Here is a 21,157-nt window from a genome sequence, read left to right as displayed (position 1 = left end):
AATCACTCACTGAAGAAGACCACCCTGCATCTGCAAATTGTGCGCTTGGCTCTCAATTGGGCATGGTATTTCAATACAAAATCCAGCTTCAGAGGAGGAAAAACAGGCAGGATAGCCTCCTTTACGCTGTTGGATTGCTCAGAGGGGCAGTAGAGACTGCTGCCTTTCCAAACAAGGTCTTGGGGTCTAAATGGTTTGTTCTTAGGCCTATTATTTAATGGTGGTTGGGGGGGTATGGCTCAGTGGCTGGCAGGTAAATATGAGCTGTGCATGCTGCTGGCCCAATTTTGTATCTTCATCACACTTCTGTTCTATACATAGAGAAGAGGGATAAAACAGGAGGCGACCCATTTCTTAGCACGTAATGTCAGACGCTCCTTCCTTGCTACTTGGCTTTACTGGCGCATGTGCCTTGTAGTTGTGGTGACAGCCCTTTTACCTAAAAAAACTAAAATTGAGCAGTCTTCCAGCAGCTCATTAGGCCTGATTCACACTTATGCAGTTTGCATATGGCAGATGCATTTTGCAATACACGCTTTATATCCATTGAAGTCTATAGAACCAAAAACCGGGAAAAAAGTCCCTGGCCCTTTTCATAAAATGACAACCTATGCTACCATCCATAGGAAGTTAAATGGACTAGAGTATGTTTCTGCAAAACCGAAAATGTGCTAAAAATGCATAGGCCTTAAACCGGGCAGATACATGGCATGTCTGTCTGCAGCCAGAGTCCCTAGTTCCTTCCCTGCAACTATTGCTTTTTATAGGAACTTATTTTATCAATATTATCTTCCCTGAGAAAGTCTTATTGTGACTATATCGTTGTGCTCTAGCCATGAGCCAGACCAGCGAGCCTGGGCACCAAAATGTTAGTGGGAGCTGGAAAGGTTGGAGAATGCATATTACTGAGAGAGGGGGGGGGGGGAACAAGAAGGGGGGGGGGGGTGTTACACTTAGAGACTCTTTGTAATTTGTGTTATTTATAGGGAGAAGCTAACCATCTATACAATCTGATGTCTCACTCAGAAGCTTTTCCTTCTCACATTGCAGCTATTATTCCAGAGAGTTGCATCGGTACAGTTGTTCTTCAGGGGCATTTTTGGAAATTTAAAACCAGTCCTCCACCCTTCTCTTTCCAACCCACCAAGATACCAGTTTCCAGAAAGAAGTTGTTTTAAATATATTCAGATATCATTTCGAGACCAGTTACTTTTTTTTCCCAATAAAAATATTGAAATATAAAATGTATTCAAATACTGCTACACCAGCAGGCAGTACTTCCAGTGCCAGATTCGGAGAGATACTCAGGGTTCTATTCCCCAGTCTCTTTTTAGTCCCCAAGAAAATCAGGAGGCTGGAGGCCTTTATTGGACCTAAAAAAAAAAATTGAACAGGTACATCCAGGTTGAGCACTTCAAAATGGAGTCCCTAAATATAGTAATTTTGTCAGTACAGCCAGGGGATTGGTTGGTCTCTATAGATCTCCACGATGCATACTTTCACATCCCCATCCACCATCATTTCCAGCACTTTCTTTGGTTCAAAATAGGCAGTCTATGCCTTCAGTCCCAGTGTCTCCCCTTTGGGATTTCTTCAGCACCCAGAACCTTTACCAAGGTCTTAGTGGCCATCCTAGCTATCTCTGGGAGAAAAAGATCCAGAGCCTGCACTACTTAGACGATATACTGATCCTATCCCAGCACAGAGAGACTCTGGATGCACACATGCAGCTGGTCCTGAACACATTGGTCCAATTCGGTTGGCTTATCAATTACTCAAAGAGTCAGTTGACGCCCACGCAGAAAATGACACCCCGAAAAAAGCTGTCACTTCCACCAGAGAAGATTCCTGTATTAATACAGAAGGTGAAGCGAACGTTGGGAAGCCGTACTATGCCAGCAGCGGACTGTCTGAGCCTTGTAGGGTCCCTTTCATCATGTATACCGATGGTAAAGTGGGCCAGGTGGCATCTGCGAGATTTCCAATTAAGCTTTCTGGCACAGTGGTTAAAGAAGCATTTCGGACAGGTGATAATCATCACTCATGCAATGAAATTCAGTCTCTGGTGGTGGATGAGGCAACCCAACCTTCTTGTTTTCCGCTCCCTCTGCCCCATCTCATGGAACATTCTAACATTGGATGCAAGTCAGCTGGGATGGGGGGGGGGGCACACTACCAGAACAAGTTAGTACAAGGGAGATGGCAATTCAACGCGGAAGGGATGGTCTCCAATTTCCTAGAGCCAAGGGCAGCATGAATGGCAATCTTACATCTAGCCCCTCTTCTCAAAGGCAAGTCTATACTACTACAGATGGACAACAGGGCGGCGGTAGCCTATGTCCAAAACCAAGGAGGGACACACAGCAGATCACTGGCTAGCAAAGTGCCCCCTATCATATGTTGGGCCGAGAAGAATTTGTTCGACCTTCGGGCTGCCTACATTCCAGGCTCTGAGAATCAGCTAGCCGATCGCCTTTCAAGATCCTTCACGACCAACAACAATTGGTCACTAGACTCTCGTGTTCGACTGGATTTGCCAACAGTTGGGTACTTCCCAGATAGATCTTTTCGCTTCCCCGCTCAACGCCTCTATTCTTCACGAGGTTCCCATCGCCAATGTCAGCAAGCGTGGATGCCCTAGTTCAACCATGGAACTTCCAAATGGGATATGCATTCCCTCCGATACTGAGGTTCCTCCAGCACTTGATGTCAGAGAATGTCGCTATCCTGGCGATTATTCTGTACTGGCCGAAGAGACCATGGTTCCCACTCTTAGTAGAGATGGCCCTGTGCAGCCCACTACCTCTTCCGCACAGAAGCAACCTGCTATCCCAGAATGGCTTCCTCGACCCTCATCCAGAGATTCTAAACTTGAAGGCCTGGAAGTTGAGCGGAAGAGGCTGGGCGACTTAGGGTGCTCTCATGATGTTGTTCAGACACTGCTCCAGGCAAGAAAGTCATCCACTAATGCCACCTACTACAGAGTATGGAGAAAGTTTACGGATCTGGCAGAGGCTCGCCATTACAATCCACTTGATTCTGGAGTCCAAGATGTTCTACTCTTCCTACAGACTGGTCTGGATTTAGGCTTAGGTCATAGCAAGCTGAAGGTTCAGGTTTCAGCCTCGACGGACACACACTGGGCTCTGAACCACCCTAGTAGTGGACCGTTTCCTGAAAGCAGTCCTGAGATTAAATCCTCCCAGGAAGACATTATATCCCAAATGGGACCTGACAGTGGTCCTCAATGCCTTAGCAAGCCCTCCCTTTGCACCCACAGAAGAATGTGCATTGGAGGATATTACCTGGAAAAAAAAAGTCTTCCTGATCACTATCACTTCAGGGCATAGGGTGTCAGAAATTCAAGCTCTAGGGGCACAGGAACCCTACATCACCTTTTTTCCGGACAGGGTAGTCCTGCAGCCTATTCATGAGTTTGTCCCCAAAGTGCCTTCAGTCTACCATCTCAACCAGGAATGGGTTCTTTCGGCCTTCGGGGAAGATCCAACTTCCTCAAAACGACACGAATTACATGTAGCCAAATCCCTGAGGTGTTACTTAGAACACACAACAGTTCCGCAAGGACCAACGTCTATGTTATTCCCAAGGGCGCGAAAAAAGGGAAGCGCAGCCTCCAAAACGTTGGCCAGCTGGATCGTGAAACTAATCCAAAAGGCATATCGAACTAGTGGTCTTCCAGTCCCAAAGGTGGTGAATGCACACTCAACGCGGGGAATTACTTGCCCTTGGGCAGCTTTGGCTCAGGTCTCAGACAATTTGCAGAGCAGCTAGTTGGTCATCCTTCAACACCTTAATGTCACTCTGGAACTATCAGTTCTGTAAACTTAATACAATTTTATTATTGCAGTACCCTCCCTGTAGGCGAGTTATTTACCATTGGTATGCTGCCATGGAGGCACCAGGAAAACACTCACTTTCCGTAATTTTCCTTTCCTGGAGCCTACCCATGGCAGCATACACCCTACCTTCTATAATCCTTAAAGTTCTGAAGACTAGTTACAAGAATGCCTAAGAGAGGGGGGGGGGGGACAACTTTGTTTTTATAGAGTTAAGTGGTCCTCTGGGTTGGTCAAGGGCAGAGCCACCAACCATTGGTATGCAGCCATGGTTAGGCACCAGGAAAGGTGGTCTTGAGTGTCACCCCTATGCCTTTTCATCAAAACTGAAGTCAAGTGTTCCCCATCTTCCCAGCAGACTGAGTAGAGGTCAACCTGTTAAATCTACTTTACTTGTTTCAACCTACCTGCAGCAAGTGAGCACTTTTAGGGGAGTGAAGAACCATTTCCTTCTACTGAAGGGGCCGAAGAAGTATGCAGCTGCCATGAGATGCATTAGGGCTTATTCTAGAATATATGTAGCAGCATCCTGGGCAGCTTATGTCAAAGTTTCAACAGAAGATTTTTGTAAAACTGCAATTTGGACTTCATCCACTACCCTCAGGAGTCACAATTTTGTGGACATTGCTGCCCTCCTTTAAGGGTACTAGTTTTAACAGCCAGGTCTTCTCATAAAATTTTAAGCCACATTCAGGGGTCTTCTTGCCCTCCCTCATCTTACTGCGTGCTACATTTCAAAATATGCCAACATGAACTAGCCAAGAATATGAATAAATGTTATAAAATAGCCATTGTAATTTCCCTTTCCTGGCGTATTTTCATGTCAGCATACATATTAGTTAAGTTATGGGTGGTCCTAAAGGGGTCAAAGGCGCTGACCTGCAGCATGAAGACAGGCCAGGGGAAAAACTTTTTTACTACAAACACTTGTTAATGCAGCAGGTATCAAATGATTAAAGGAGCCACCGCTCGCTGTTTAAAAGAACAGCATGCAACAGTGCGTGCATATGATGCAACTTACCTCTACAATAAAAAAAGTGGAGTACAGAGGGAAAAACAAAAAAAAGGGGTACCTGGGAAGTGTAAGCAAGCCTTTGAAGTAAACCATTGCTGACAGACTTCTGAAAATGCTAGCTGAGCCACTAGCTTTAATACCAATTAAAAAGTATTAGGACAATTTATGTAAATACAGATCTTGTGCACTTTGTGTTACCCAGAACATTGATGTCAGCGGTCCAGCATGGCAGCCAAGTATTAGCATTTTGCAGCATGAGACATCACTAGTGGACAACTCACATGTTTTTCTAGTTCAGAATATACTTGCCATGAATGCCAAAATAGGATATGCATGGATAGGACTGACATGTACAAATGGCATTTACCCAAAGAGTGCTTTCTATTTCTGTAAAGGGACCAATATATGACCAAACATGGTCTTGCACACAAAACATAAGACCAATAATAGTCAGGTCTACAGTTTTAATTTAGAGCAAAAAAAAACTATGAAGGGTTATTTTTAAAAAGTGCAGGCTTCCTTTATCATCAGTGGTGAACAGAGACCACTGGTGTGTAGATGGCGATTGATAAAGCAGGCATCAAATTCTCATAGCACACGATCCCTTGTCATATAGGATATGTCACACAGCTGTAGAATTGTAAAATATCTAGGTAAGGTTTGGGCATTTTAGAGCTAGACAATGAATACAGCAGGCCTGGTGATATCCAAACAGTATTTTAATATATTAAAAAAAGAAGTGTGTTCGCCCCAGACAGGCATGTCTCTGAAAACCTTTTAACATTACAAAAAACAAAATGAGTTTGCTGCATCCCAACAAATGGTTCTTAAGCCTGTTGGCTTTACTTTGTCCCAATATTAATGACAGTTCCCTTTGAGGAAAAATAAAATACATTTTTTTTTAGGCTGAATTGGCACCTTGAGGTTGGTCTTTTTGCAAGGGATGTTTCTCTTTGCTTTGTGGTGAAAAGCCCTTTATAAAAGAACACCCAATCGCATTAAATTTTGGATGATTAAAGTCAGCAAGTTTCACCTAACTCACTAAGCTAAAGAGAAAATTCTCTTGCAAAACTAGCCCATTTGCCTTTAGTAGATAAACACCTATGGCTCCAGAGATTCAGGGTTCCACCCAAAGCCCATCAACAAAGAAAAAACATCTGTACCAGCCTGCAGAACAAAACTGAAGAATTCTGAAAAGTCTCAGCATTCTTCTAGCACAATAACCAACGAAGGTGTAAAAAGAAATGAAAGCCTGGCTTGAGTGCACTACCCAGGTTTCATCTGCTGGTGTCAGTGTTGCAAGAGCCAACAGTGGGAGAAGCCCACCAATAAAGCAGAAGTGAAAAACATAAAAGTCACAATAATGGTATTATCATTTCACCTTTAGAGAATAGCAGGTGAACACAAGAGCCTGCAAACAAAATGTAGACAAGTTTTTAGGAACATTTTCCATTGCCCAAATACTTAAATGTGATCTATCGGGAAAAATAAGGGATTAAACAGCCTTAAAACAAAGGCAACAGTAGCAGGGAGTCCTTGTATGGGCTCAAAAAAATTTGCCCCAGTAGATCACTGTTTCTGCTGCACAGCCTCCTTCCTTGCTGCGTCCTGGAGTAACTGAGTGTCCACCTCGTCAGCCGGAAGCTGGACATAGCGCACCACTGAGCCCCGGATAAAGCAGTTCTTCACAGACAGCTGTTCAAGAAAGCAAAAAAGTATTAGGGGCCAAGACACAAAAAGGAGGGGCCAAGACAAACAAACAAAATAACAGCTGCAGCAACACAAAGATGCTCCTGGTCAGGAACAGGAACTGCAATGCAACCGCCATCCTGACAGTTCACCAGAAAAAAAAAAAAAATCTATTTGGTTTTGAAAATTCTGTCCATCCATGTCTGGCTCCACTACAGAGTCACTAAACAGGAAAGTTGGAGTAAAGTCAGGACTCCAGGGTCCTGACAGCCAGGTAACTAGCATTTTGAAAAGGACATGTTAACTGCCTACAGTATCCAATCCTTCTCCCTAAGCATTTCCTCTAAAAAGGTTTTCTACCATTAAATATCTTTTGGCATTTGGCCAACACTTTCCTCAATCATGTTTTATTCCACTTCCTAAAGCAGAAGGAAAGGCTACAATACTTTTGGTGAGCATTACAAGTGGATGGTACTTTTGTCCCAAACAGTAGCTTTAAGACATACCTTGACCTTCTACAGTATGCTCTACTCCTGTCGCTACCAAACTAGCCTTTGACCCTTTGACCGTTGGTACCAATGGAGGACAAGGAATGGGAGGAGGCACTGAGTCCCGTAAGGCAGTGTCTCTCCCAAACTGATAGGCTTTCCCAGTATTACATACTTTACCAGGCATATCTCACCCCCTCAGGGTGGCTGATATAAAAACGTGGACATTCCACTGTGTGCCTATTGTGTGGCCAGGAGGTGACCCCACCCCCCCACATCTCATTATTTGGACTTGTCCTAAAACACAAGGCTTATGGACACAAATAATAACCTTCCTGCATGACACCATGGGCTCCCCAATAGCACTAGACCCTAAACAGTGCCTACTTAGGATATTTCCCGACACTAATCGACAAATTCAACAAGATATTCCTCCACGAAACCCTGTTTTCAGCCAGGAAGGTTATAGCTAGAAAATGGATAAGACCTTTACCCCCCACCTTCTCAGACTGGTAGGTGGATGTAAATGTTGCCCTACCCTACAAGAAGTAGGGTAGGGCAACTATGCCAATCAAGGTTGTCCCGCTAAATATAATAAAATATGGGACCGCTGGCTCCAAGAATCAGAAACCTGCACCTGAAATAAATACTCTGATGCATGCCAATATTCAACACCTTTATTGTGTACTCTTGCTGACCTTTCACGACTGATCTATAACCTAAAATGTATCTGTATAGAATGCAACATACTTATGTTGACCGTTGTGTATGTATCCTATACGAACGTGGTAAAATATATATATATATATATATATATATATATATATATAAAAAAAAACTTTGTTCAGGGGGGGGGCGCATCTCCCGTCTCAGATAAAAGTGATCTTGCATTGATTCCGCTGCAGAGAAAGCCCATCTGAAAGTGGACTGCCTGCTCTTGGAGGGTACCGGGGTTATGGTAGCTAGCTGTCCATTATGTGACCTAGCCCTTAAAAGCTTTGTGTGGCACACACTGCTTACAAGCTTCAGGTATGGTATTGGTATGGACTCAGGATTAATAAATGCACCGCTACAGATGGGCAGACAGCTGTGCATGGGGCGTTAGGACAACTGGGACTCACCATATGAGGATATTTCTCTGGGTCTGTCACACTGATATCTGTCAGTTTGATGTTTAGGTACTAGAGAAAAAAAAAATGCAAAAGTATTATACTGCATTAGCATATAAAACAGGAAAACAAGAAAATTTGAGAAAATAGTTTGCTACTGATGGAGGACTTCCATCGGAAAAAGTTAGTTAAATTGAACGAGTCAAAGGGGTAACCTATCCTATATAAGCAGTGTCAGTTGTGAAGTTTTAATCAGAAAGGACAATCCACAAAGCAAGCATTGATTTTTGTGTTTTATTTAGTCAAAATGTGCGTTTTGGGAATCCAGCGTCATGTATTAAACTAAAAGGGCACACTTTATTTTCCTTTTGCATAGAGCAAGGAGTCCATTCACGTGGACGCAGAGGCCCATAGCCTATGAATAGGCTGTGCGTTTATGTGGCTTTGAGCTGCCAGGTGGCATGTGCAGGCAGTCCATATATATGTTTGGGGATGCAGCAGTCCATTCATGGGCTACAGGCCTCGGCATTGTGTAAAGAGGCATAAGAGATGGCTAAACCCCTGTCAGGTTCTGCCATCTTTCACCCACTGGGGAGACACCCCCTTCACTTCCTGTCCCACAGCCACAGAAGAAAAAGAACCCCCCCCCCCCCCCCAGAAGATTACCCCCTCTATTCCTGCTGGTGTGACCATTCAAAACTTGGGGATTTTCTTTCAATTAATTTCATAATGGTCACCACGACAAATGGAGAGAGTGAATCTCCCAGACTGGGACATAAAAACATGCACACTCGCACCTGACCACTATGCTAGTTCCCATCCACTCTAAAAAAATAAAAAATAAAGTTTTGCCTTCAGTAATACTTCAAATATTTACTTGTAAAAAAGGAAGACTGCACACATAACCAAGATAAATATCCTAATCCAAACATCATCTTGGACTTCCCGGGAAATCACACAGTTCTATTAAAAAGGCTACAATAATAGTTCAAATACAACCCAAAAAAATAAATCAGTCTTACCTGATCAACTGAATGCAGTGTACCACAGATACTGGAATAGGACACAAGTTTAATTAGTTACAAGACAGAAGAGCAGGCAAGTGTGAAATATGAAACAAAAATATTAGCTCATCAATCCAGACAGCAGGTGGAGCTTTAGGCCCCATGCACACGAGAAGCAAATGCAAACACATGTAAACTCAAGTTTTCAAAGGCAAAAACCGGCATTTAAAACGCCAGTTTTTGCCGTGAATTTTGCGGCGTTTTGCTGCGTTTGCGGCTATCAGCGTTCATAACAAAGACATTGTAGACCCTCCCAAAGCTTTGAAACGCAAAAACTTTGCGTCTAAACCCAACTGCTTTAAAACCCAAAAAAACGTGAATGTGTGCATGGACACATAGAACATTAAATGTGTTCAGGGGCAGTTGAAAAAAAATGCCCAAATGCATCTGAACTCGAGTTTACCAGCGTCTCGTGTGCATGGGGCCTAAGTGTCTTAATCGTGAAGCTTTGCATTGTCACAGGACTGAGATCACATAACCTCCACTACTGGGAGACATTAGATCTATTTGCCTAATGTAAGCAACCCCAAAAGATAAGTGTAGCAGCATGCCCTGCAGAACAGCGAAAAACAAAACAAAAAACAAGACGACCTTAGCCACTCTGTCCTGCATCCCCTTAATTGGTTCTGCATGCCTGGGGGGCCCCATTGCATTACTGATTGCCCACTGGTACTGAGCATAAGTGAGGACGAGGTTTTCTTTCACAGCTTGGTCTCTGAACAGAAATGTTGGCTGCCCAGTGATGCACATGTTTAGCATATGGGCATTACAACCAATCCTTTTGCTCTGAACATGTGTTTTTTTAACGTGGGGGGCAGCAGGGTAATATCACAAAGTAAACATGTTGGGGTGAGCCCATTTTTTTTCCCCCTGCATGGACAATGCACACGTTCACCATTAGGCAAAATCCTTTGCACCACCATGAATTTTCCATAAAAAAAGGGCGAAGAATACGTCAATGAAGAGAATACACACCTCAAGTCATTCTTCAGCTCTACTACAACATCCTTGCCCACAAGGGATTTGAAGAAAGAGTAAAACAACTGTAGGGGGAAAAAAAAAAAAAAAAACACAATGCAGACAAATTAATGTCAAATATTTCAGAATGTGTTCACATAGCTTAACACTGCGTTTCATCATTCAATATTAAATAACTTATTTGGCAAACTTGTTAAAGGGTCATCTGAAAGACTTTACAGATATGTGGATCAGAATGAGCCAGTTCAGCCCCTGGCATTTTGTAGGTCTCTAATAGTCAGTGCCGAGTGCCAGCTCTCCTCTCTGGCCATGAAAGAGAGATAAGAGCAGCCGTCATTAGGGAACCAGCAGCATGATGTACATTTTAAACAGTTATGAGAGCAACAGGAGTGGAGGGGTGGGGACTGTCACTAGCTGACAGGCAGGGGACACAGGAGCACAGAGTATGATAAAGGAGAGCTGCAGGTGACGAGGCACGTAAACTGACCACGATGCTCGTCTCCAGGATTTCTCCAGAGCCTCTCCCATCCTCTGGAACTCCCTACCTCAACCTGTCCGGCTATCCCCTACTCTTGCTACCTTCAGGCGATCCCTGAAAACTCACCTCTTCAGGGAAGCCTATCCCGTCTCCAACTAATCTTTTACCACTTCCATGAGCTCATTCCCCACAGTTGCAACCTTTTGTACCACCTGCCCCACCCTATTAGATTGTAAGCTCTTCTGAGCATTTTATTGTATTGTAACTGTATTGTCTCCCTTTTATATTGTAAAGCGCTGCGTAAACTGTTGGCGCTATATAAATCCGGAATAATAATAATAATAATAGGGCTCCGCAACCATGATGAACTGTTGTCCATTTGCAAAAAGGAAAGAGTGGCGGCAGCATCCGGGGACCGAGCGTTTGCCCACCCTCGTCTGCCGACACGCTAGACAGGCAAGTGTTAATTTTTTTTAAAAGTCAGCAGCTGCAGTATTTGTAGCTGCTGGCTTTTAAAAAAAAAACATTTCGGGGGTCCTCCGCTTTATTTGCGCAGGTGCAAGCTACAGCCGATTCTCAGCTCTTCATGTTCGGTAATTTTCGACAGCTGTTTGCTAGAGCGCTGCACCATACAGGGGGGAAATTATTCGCCAGGGGGACACTCATCAGCAGAACACCACCGTTCTGCCATCGAAACATTACATCTGCCGGACTCGCCGATTGGCTCCTGGTGTGTCCAATTACAGTGAATCCATGACAGACAGGTACGTGATTTCACGCTAATGGCCCACCCTGCCGCAGTGAATGTACACGGGTGGTCCAGAAGTGGTTAAACAGGATACAGACAGTAACACAAACCTGACTAGCGTCCTATCCCACCATTACAATGGAATAGGCTGACTTTAGAATGAATGAATATCCTCCTCCTGAGTAGCTCAGGGCTGACAGCAGCCAACCTACTCCTACTCTAGAAATAAGCCCCATAGTGAACTGCTAGGCCGAGCAAATGGCTGACTCGTGAGTACTACAAGTCTCAGCAAATCCTCTCATTAGACCCCCAGCAGACACAGTTCGCATGTGACTTCGCGCCCTTACCATGGTGACGTCACCCGCCGCCGGTCAACGATAATCTCCGCTACAACCACCACAAATTCAGTCACTACAACGAGCGCTTCACGTTTGTGTTCAATTTCAATGCCGGTCACAAAGCCTCGCGAGAATACACGAACCAATCAGAGAGCTCCTTCTGTATATTTTATTTCTGGCACTAGAGCGATGATATACTAGATCTAGTGTGCTGGAGTCCTATGGCGGCCATGTTTGTGTAGTCTGAGCTAGGCTGTATTTCTGGCACTAGAGCGATGATATACTAGATCTAGTGTGCTGGAGTCCTATGGCGGCCATGTTTGTGTAGTCTGAGCTAGGCTGTACTGTAGTTTTGAATATTGAAAGAAAGAAAAAATCAAAGACAAGCTATGTTAAAGTGTTAGTAAAAGGTGTTTTGGTTGATTTGTGCTTAAAGGTAAGCCTATATAAAGCTTACCTTTAGTTATAGTAAATATCTCCTAAACATATACAGTTTAGGAGATATTTACTTAAAGCGGGGGTTCACCCGGACATACAACTTTTTACCCTTAGATTGATGCTCATTTTGTCTAGGGGAATCAGCTTTTTTTTTTAAATCGAAGCAGTACTTACCTTTTTAGAGAGCGATCTTCTCCGCCGCTTCCGAGTATGGGTCTTCGGGACTGGGCGTTCCTATTTTGATTGACAGTCTTCCGACAGGCTTCCGACGGTCGCATCCATCGCGTCACGATTTTCCGAAAGTAGCCGAACGTCGGTGCGCAGGCGCAGTATAGCGACGCACCGACGTTCCGCTTCTTTCAGCTACTCGTGACGCGATGGATGCGACCGTCGGAAGCCTGTCAATCAAAATAGGAACGCCCAGTCCCGAAGACCCATACCCGGAAGCGGCGGAGAAGATCGCTCTCTAAAACGGTAAGTACAGCTTAGATTTTAAAAATACTAGCCGATTCCCCTAGACAAAATGAGCATCAATCTAAGGCCCCATACACACGAGAGGATTTATCCGTGGATACGGTCCAGCGGACCGTATCCGCGGATAAATCCTCTTGAGGATTTGCGCGGATTTCCATGCGATGGAGTGTACTCACCATCGAATCGAAATCCGCGCCAAAATCCTCTGGCGATGACGTGTCGTGCCGTCGCCGCGATTATGACGCAGCGACGTGCGCGACACTGTCATATAAGGAATTCCACGCATGCGTCAAATCATTACGACGCATGCGGGGGGATCCCTTCGGACGGATGGATCCGGTGAGTCTGTACAGACCAGCGGATCCATCCGTTGGGATGGATTCCAGCGGATAGATTTGATAGCATGTCATCAAATATTTATCCGCTGGAAATCCATCCCAGGGGATAAATATCCGCGGAAACAGATCCGCTGGAGTGTACACACCATAGGATCTATCCGCTGAAACCCATTCGCTGGGATTTTTCAGCGGATGGATTCTATCGTGTGTATGGGGCCTTAGGGTAAAAAGTTATTTTTAGGGTGAACTCCCTCTTTAAAGTGACACTAAAGGTTAGATTTTTTTTTTTTAAATAACAAACATGTCATACTTACCTCCACTGTGTAGTTCGTTTTGCACAGAGTGGCCCCGAACCTCGTCTTCTGGGGTCCCCCGGCGGGTCTCTTGACTCCTCCCCCATCATACAACCCCCCTAGGATAGGGTGACCAGACATCCCCGGTTTCCAGGGACAGTCCCTGGATAGAGGACACTGTCCCTGGACCAAGTCTGTCCCCAGTTTTGTCCCCGGATTGGATTTGAACAGGGACAATTTCAAAGACAGTCAGTGCAGAATTATAAAAAAAAAAATCTGAATTCCACCCCCCCCCCCCACCCTGCTCTGCTGCTCATACTAGCTTAGGGGCAGGGCTCAAGTCCTGCGGGAACACGTGGGAACGGAGTTCCTGCACTTTTTTCACAGCAGGAACGCAGTTCCCTTTGCAGGACTATAGCAGCCGAGACAATCCTTCACTAAGCGGCGATGCCCAGCTCGAGTCACTGTCAGGGGCAGGCGAACCTTAGTAATCCTTTATGTTACTGGCCGCTTCCTGTATATGGATTCATCGGGTAGTGTGCGGGTATTCCGTCACTTCCTCAATGCCGCAATGTCTCCTGGGAGCTTTTGTCATTGTTCCCAGGAGACATTGGGGAGGTCTGCCGCGAGTTATCGCAGGATTTAGAAAGATTTACTAAGGTACAGTGGATCGGAAAAAAAAACATGCAGTTTAGTAATTATGCATATGAGCGTATCTTTTTTTTTGGTGGGGGAGAGGATCTTGGGTGGGAGTTCCCACACTTTTTTCCCCAGGACTTGACCCCTGCTTAGGGGGGTGTATTTTTTTCATTATCTGTGCCCCTTTCTGATACTCATGTGCTGGTCGGAGCGGAGGGAATATTTCTTCAGTTTTGGGCACATGCCCATTCAGCTCCGCTCGCATGTTCTTCTGCCTTGGCTCAAGTTCCGGCCAGCCGCCTGCCTATCACCTTGCCTTCCCCAGTGGAGTGATCTTCCTCCGCTCCCCACCCGGTAGTAGCCGGGGCCCGGAGAATGGGACTTGACAGGCTGTGAGCTGGTGGCGACGGGCAGAGAGTTGCTGATTGCCACCATTACTAGTAAAAAAAAAGATGTCCCTGGATTTCATTTTAAAAATCTAGTCACCTTACCCTAGGAGAAGCGCTCTCTTACCTTGCGGGCGCGCTCCCGTGTCCAGCATTTGGCGTCCATAGCCGCCAAATGTAGGACTTAGCCCTGTTCCCGCGTCATTGGATTTGATTGACAGCAGCGGGAGCCAATGGCTGCGCTGCTATCAATCTATCCAATCAAGAGCCGAGAACCCAGGGCAGAGACTGTGCATCCTCGCCGTGGGATATTCCTGGGCTTAGGTAAGTAAAACAGGGGGGCTGGGGACTAACAGAAGTTTTTTCACCTTAAAGGGGTTGTAAAGGTACAATTTTTCTCCGGCTCCGAGCGGGAAATCCTTCGGGGAGTAGGCGTTCCTAAATCAAGCGCAGTTGATTGATGGGCTTGGATAGCGCATCACGCCATCCGGAAATAGCCGATGTGACTCTCGGCTGCATACGGCGCCTGCCGTGTAGAAAATCCAGCTTACTGCAGATGTCAGCAGTATGCTGGATCTTGTGACAGAAAGTTGATTTTTGGGTGAACCCCCGCTTTAAATAGCTTCCTTTACCTTAGTGCAGTCCTCCTTCACTTACCTTATCCTTCGATTTTGCTTTTAAATGTCCTTATTTCTTCTGAGAAATCCTCACTTCCTGTTCTTCTGTCTGTAACTCCACACGGTAATGCAAGGATTTCTCCCTGGTGTGGAGTGTCATGCTCGCCCCCTCCCTTGGACTACAGGAGAGTCAGGACGCTCCCCAAGTTGCAGATAGAGAAAGGAGCTGTGTATTAGTGGGCATCCTGACTCTCCTGTAGTCAAAAGGAGGGGGCGAACATGACACTCCACACCAGGGAGAAAGCCTTGCATTACTGTGTGGAACAAGGGTGACAACAAGTCCTACACTATCTTATCACTACTCCCCATATAGTCTGGGCATCTGGGAGGCTCCCCTTGAGTGTATTTTCCCTTATAAATTCCAAAGCACTATGTATAGCCTATAGCCGCTGTGTCCCAATTAGACATCTGTGTGGGTGTGTGCGGGTGCAGGCCCTAAACACACAGGGCGAGTTTGGGGACCCGCAGTCACACAGATGTCATATTGGGACACACCGAGCAGCTGCTGTATCCCAATAGACAACAATAGGACTACGGGCATGAGGATGCATGCAACACCTGGGTATCCCATTGATGGTAAAAGACAGTCCTATGCAGGGCACGGATGTAATCGCCCCTGTGAACGAGCTCTTCTGTAGTCCTAACACACTCCCTGTCCAAATGTGACAACACTGTTCAGTGCTGTTGACAGCTTAGGACAGGAAGTGAGTTAATGACAAAACTACTGGAGTAAAATAAAGGGGGGAAAAGTGTTAAAAAAGAAAAACCCAAATGGAAATCACATCTAAAGACCAGTACGCTGCAATACTATCTATTTTTGTTTTTGGGTTTAGACACCGTTTAGGCTGAGACATGTTGGTTTAAGAGTACACACTTGGGGCCGGATTCAGATACGAGATACGACGGCGTATCTCCAGATACGCCGTTGTATCTCAGAGTGCGGGCCGTCGTATCTTTGCGCCTGATTCAGAGAATCAGTTACGCATAGATTTCCCTAAGATCCGACCGGCGTAAGTGTCTTAAACCGTCGTATCTTAGGCTGCATATTTACGCTGGCCGCTAGGTGGCGCTTCCATATAGTTACGCAAGGAATATGCTAATTAGGTATTTACGCCGATTTAGAAACGTACGTCCGGTCGGCGCATTTTTTTACGTCGTTTACATTAGGCTTTTTCCGGCGTAAAGTTACCCCTGCTATATGAGGCGTAGCTAATGTTACGTATGGACGTCGTTCCCGCGCCGAGTTTTGAAAATTTTACGTTGTTTGCGTAAGTCGTTCGTGAATAGGGCTTTGCGTAAGTTACGTTCACGTTAAAACCAATGAGGCTTTGCGGCGTAATTTCGAGCATGCGCACTGGGATTCTTTCACGAACGGCGCATGCGCCGTTCACAAAAAACGTAAAATACGTGGGGTCATCTTAAATTTGAATAAAACACGCCCACAACATCCCCATTTGAATTAGGCGGGCTTACGCCGCCACACATACGTTACGCCGCCGTAACTAAGGGCGCAAGTTCTTTCTGCATACGGAACTTGCGCCCAAAGTTACAGCGGCGTAACGTATCTGACATACGTTACGCCGCGCCGGCAGATACTGCAATGTATCTGAATCCGGCCCTTGGTCTATGCATGCAACCCTAAGGCAGTGAAGATGATCCCAAGATCTTCAGGTGTGCTAAGTTCTGGACATCAATAAGAACATGTATTCTGTCTGACTCTTTGGAAGAGTGACATCTAGTGGCCATGTTTACCATTACATCTCTATATTAGAACCTCACTGTGTAGCTTGGCAGGCCCCTCCGGGAAGAGGAGTGGAATACCTGTACCTGTATATTCATGGTATAATGCAGTGATCCTCAAACTACGGCCCTCCAGCTGTTGCGGAACTACACATCCCATGAGGCATTGTAAAATTCTGACATTCACAGACATGATGGGAATTGTAGTTCCTGAACAACTGGAGGGCCGTAGTTTGAAGACCACTGGCATAATGCAATATGCCTATACTAACACCTCCTTATATCTCTTGATAAAGTGGACACAGCATCTACAAATACCGCTGTCTACAATTCCTCCCTATTGTCTTTGATTAACTGAATCCTGTGTCCCCTAATGAACTAGAAATACATGTTTAGAAAAACGCAAAAGTGTCTTTTGCGCATACAATGGTGTTAGCTTCTGACATTCTCTGGCAATTTAAGTTGATTCATAAAAAACTTTATTTGAAAACAAACATTTTTATTAAAACAAATATAATCTGAGAGCAAGCTGTAAACAAAATCTGCTCATGTAACTTTAAATGATAACGATCCAATACAGAGGGTCTTTGATGCAGCACTTGATCCCAATATGTGCTGCTGGAGGATTTAGCACCTGAAGCACACTGATCAGATGTTGTGGGCTTTAAAGTGGTTCTAAAACCTAAACATTACCTTATTTATTCCCTGCATTAAGATAAAAAAAAAAATGGTATTAGTATCACCCACTCACCATCCCCCTTATACTTACTTGAGCCCTCACTTGATCCAGCACTGTGCCCGTCTGTAGCGGCTCTCCCCATTCTCACAGGCTTTACTGTCAGTAAAATTCTGTGATAAATGAGTGGGGGACAGGGCCGGGCCTCGCTGTCTGTCTATGGATCAGTGGCGGCCCGCTCATATGGGGTGCAGGGGCGCCACCGCTAGGGTTGCCACCTCATCCCTTTAAAAAGGAACACATATTAATTACACAGGTTCTGTGGCTAATTAAGGAGGTAATTAGACTCATTTGGTGCCTTTCCTGCATTAAATTAACCTCAGAACCTGTGTAATTCATATGTGTTCCTTTTTAAAGGGATGAGGTGGCAACTCTAGCCACCGCCCTTATCCATGCTCCTAATCTACATGTAGGGCGCCGGACGCATGGATTCCAATGTTTTTTTTCGAAACACAGGTTTGAGACTCTAATTGGCTTTAAAAAAGGGTGGGCTCTGGAAGCAGTGCACTGCACCCCAAGCCCACCAAATTGTGTGACAATAGCAAATGAATATTCACTATTGTCTTCCTGATTCTCCTCCCAGCCAATCAGGAGGCGGGTCCTGAGACATGTCACCCGATTGGCCGAGAGGAGAAGCGATCCTATTGGCCACTGAGGAGGAGGGAGAAGACGCAGGGGAAGCTGCCGTGAAGCCCAGGAGGAGGAGGAGACACAGGGTGAAGCCGCCACCCACCACCCGGAGGAAGCGCTGCCCGCGAGCTGGATGGGGTAAGTGTGGGGCTGGTGACCGACCGACTGGCGGGGAGGGGGGGAGTTGTGCCTGCTATGGACTATGGACCAAGGCAGTGTGGTTTGGGATCAAGCTCACAGGTGTGCCACCATAGGAAGCGGCTTTCTATGGTGGCACACTGAGAAGAGGAGGATCCAATAGTGCCAGTGGGGGACCCTAAGAGAGGAGGATCGGGCCGCTCTGTACAATTTTATTGCACAGAGCAGGGAAGTACCGTGTTTCCCCAAAAATTAGACTGGGTCTTATATTAATTCTGGCTACAAAAAACACACTAGGGCTTATTTTTGGGGTAGGGCTTATATTGCAGCCATCCCAGAAACTCACGCTAGGTCTTATTTTCCGGGTAGGGAGAAACAGGGTATAACATGTTTTAAAAACAATACACTTTACAATCACTTTAAAACTGAACAGATTTTTATAACGGGTAAGGAGCTGAACAGATTTTTATAACGGGTAAGGAGCTGAACAGATTTTTATAACGGGTAAGGAGCTGAACAGATTTTTAACCCAACATATTTTCCACCCTTAATCCTCTCCTCAAGAACCCAACAAACTTTACACTTTGTCAACAGCAGTTCTGGGATCATGTTCATCCTGGCACTGAAGGCAGGAATTTAGGTGAGGGAAGAGATATTGATGCTCAGGCATGGGCACTCAATCATCATCACTGCCGCTAACAGGTTTTATCCTGCAGCCATGGGCTAAGCACTGGTAACGATAGCCATGTGAGCCCAAAAATAGTGTCATGTAAATGTGAGAGGGGGTTCTTTCTGCATAAGTAAGGAGATGGAGGGTGGGAAATGGCCTAGGTTACCAAATGGGTTATACCCGTAAGAACATATGTTTAAAAAATGGGCAACAGATTATGTTAAGAAAATCAGGAACCCAGCTCTGTTAAATGGTACCAAGGAGAGAGTCATCAGCCCTTTGTAAGCTACAACTCCGACTTGAAGCTTCCACGGGACTCCCTTTACTTTGCTTCCTTGTTATTAACAACAGTTTAAAAACATAACTTATATTTAAAGTTGAGGTTCACCCAAAAACTCAATTTTTAACATTAGATTGAGGCTCATTTTGGGAAGCAGAATCGGGTGTTTATTTTAAAAATTAAGCAGCACATACCGTTTTAGAGAGCGATGTTCTCCGCCGCTTCCGGGTATGGGACTGGGCGTTCCTATTTGATTGACAGGCTTCCGACGGTCGCATCCATCGCGTCACGATTTTCCGAAAGTAGCCGAACGTCGGTGCGCAGGCGCCGTATAGAGCCGCACCGATGTTCGGCTTCTTTCGGCTACTCGTGACGCGATGTATGTGACCGTCGGAAGCCTTTCAATCAAATAGGAACGCCCAGTCCCAAAGACCGTACCCGGAAGCGGCGGAGAAGATCTATCTCTAAAACGGTAAGTACTGCTTCGTTTTTTAAAAAAAACACCCAATTCTGCTGCCCAAAACGAGCATCAATCTAATGTTAAAAAAACTTTTTTCGGGTGAACTCCGCTTTAACTATAATTAAAGTACAGCTTTATCTCTAAACTGGCCATACACAGCTGGAACTTCATCTGAATCCTACTGTATCAGCTAAAACTCAAGCCATGGGTGGCTTTGTTGCCACCACCCCTGCTCCACAAAAGTTGACTGAAAAAAATCAGCCGGGTGGAAAACTGTTGGCCGAACAGCGACTGCATCCTATCAGATATATTTACTGTTCAGGTGCCTAGCACCCCAGACAATTTCTTGATAATAATCACAGTTTTGCTCTGTGCTCCTTGAGCATGTGTGGCCAGGACTCCATATACTTATAGAGAGGGAAAAAACTATCCTTCGTCAGAAGGCAACTCAGGAACAGAATAGTTAAAGTGAAATTCAAGTAAAAATATTTAAAATTTTGATAAGAATGTAGATGTTGTAAAACTTTAGCCTTTTTCCTTTCTATATCCCATGTGCAGATTTCCTCTTATATCCTGTGTAGTCACCAGGACAGGAAGTGAATGCAAATCTCGCCAATTGAACCTAGGCAGCAATAAAATAATAAATAAAAACGTTTAATCCTTTCCCAAACAATACAAATATTGGGTTTCATTTTAAAAGAGAAGTATGGCCAAAGCTCTTCTGGCCATACTTGTCATGTCAGTCACGGGAGTGCACTTAGCTCTGCACTTCTCTGGCCCGAATTCAGCTGACAGCGGGCTAAAGTCTACTGCCAGCTGACATCACAGAGCTGCTCCAGCCTCTGGAAGGGTCCTGACCATATTGTCAGGATCCACCCAGAGGCCTGACCAGCAGCTGGATCAGCTTCTAAGAGCATGAGCCAGTCGCCTCCACTCCTTCCACAGGCCCGCACTTCAGTGGGTGTTGGATGGGCAGAGCAGAGAGCAGGTGGCTGACAGTGACTTCTCTCTGCTTGGTGAAGACCGAGAACTGAGTGATCTGCAGTCATCTGATCACTCAGTTCTCAGTCTTAGAGCAAGGGGGGGGGGGTCAGCTGCAGCATCAGACCGATGCTTCATCCACAAAGGTGTATGTAGACTTTTTTGTAATGCGGCACTTCTATTTTAAACAAAATCCCGTCCTCCCTTTAACAAATAGCATAGGATTAAAGGGGTGGTTCCCCCTAAAAAAAAAAAAATCTAACACTACATTGAGAAGACTGATTACACTACGGGTATGCTGGTTTTTTTTCCCGTACATACCTCGTTATCACCGTTTCATCCCTCGGCTTCCGGGTATGATTCTTGCTGGACCTAGTTTATTGACGTTCCTCCGACCGGCGCATACTGCGCGTCACGACTTTCCGACAGAAGCCGAACGTCATTGCGCAGGCGCCGTATAGAGTCGGCTCTATACGGCGCCTGCGCAGCGACGTTCGGCTTCTATCGGAAAGT

At 45.4% G+C, this 21,157-nt stretch overlaps 1 protein-coding gene across 1 annotated transcript; it reads right to left on the bottom strand.

Moving 5' to 3' along the window:
* Positions 1–5,573: 5,573 nt before the first annotated feature.
* Positions 5,574–11,903, bottom strand: LSM2 (LSM2 homolog, U6 small nuclear RNA and mRNA degradation associated). Its single transcript, XM_040323481.1, has 5 exons — positions 11,774–11,903; positions 10,198–10,265; positions 9,181–9,211; positions 8,171–8,230; positions 5,574–6,567 (listed from the first exon to the last, which is right to left on the bottom strand). Exons 1-5 carry the CDS (start codon positions 11,774–11,776, stop codon positions 6,442–6,444), a joined length of 288 nt encoding a protein of 95 aa, XP_040179415.1. The 5' UTR covers positions 11,777–11,903; the 3' UTR covers positions 5,574–6,441.
* Positions 11,904–21,157: the final 9,254 nt, after the last annotated feature.

This window comes from Rana temporaria, chromosome 9 (genome assembly GCF_905171775.1).
Source record: "Rana temporaria chromosome 9, aRanTem1.1, whole genome shotgun sequence".
Classification (NCBI taxonomy): domain Eukaryota; kingdom Metazoa; phylum Chordata; class Amphibia; order Anura; family Ranidae; genus Rana; species Rana temporaria.
This window is presented reverse-complemented; position numbering and strand designations above follow the sequence as displayed.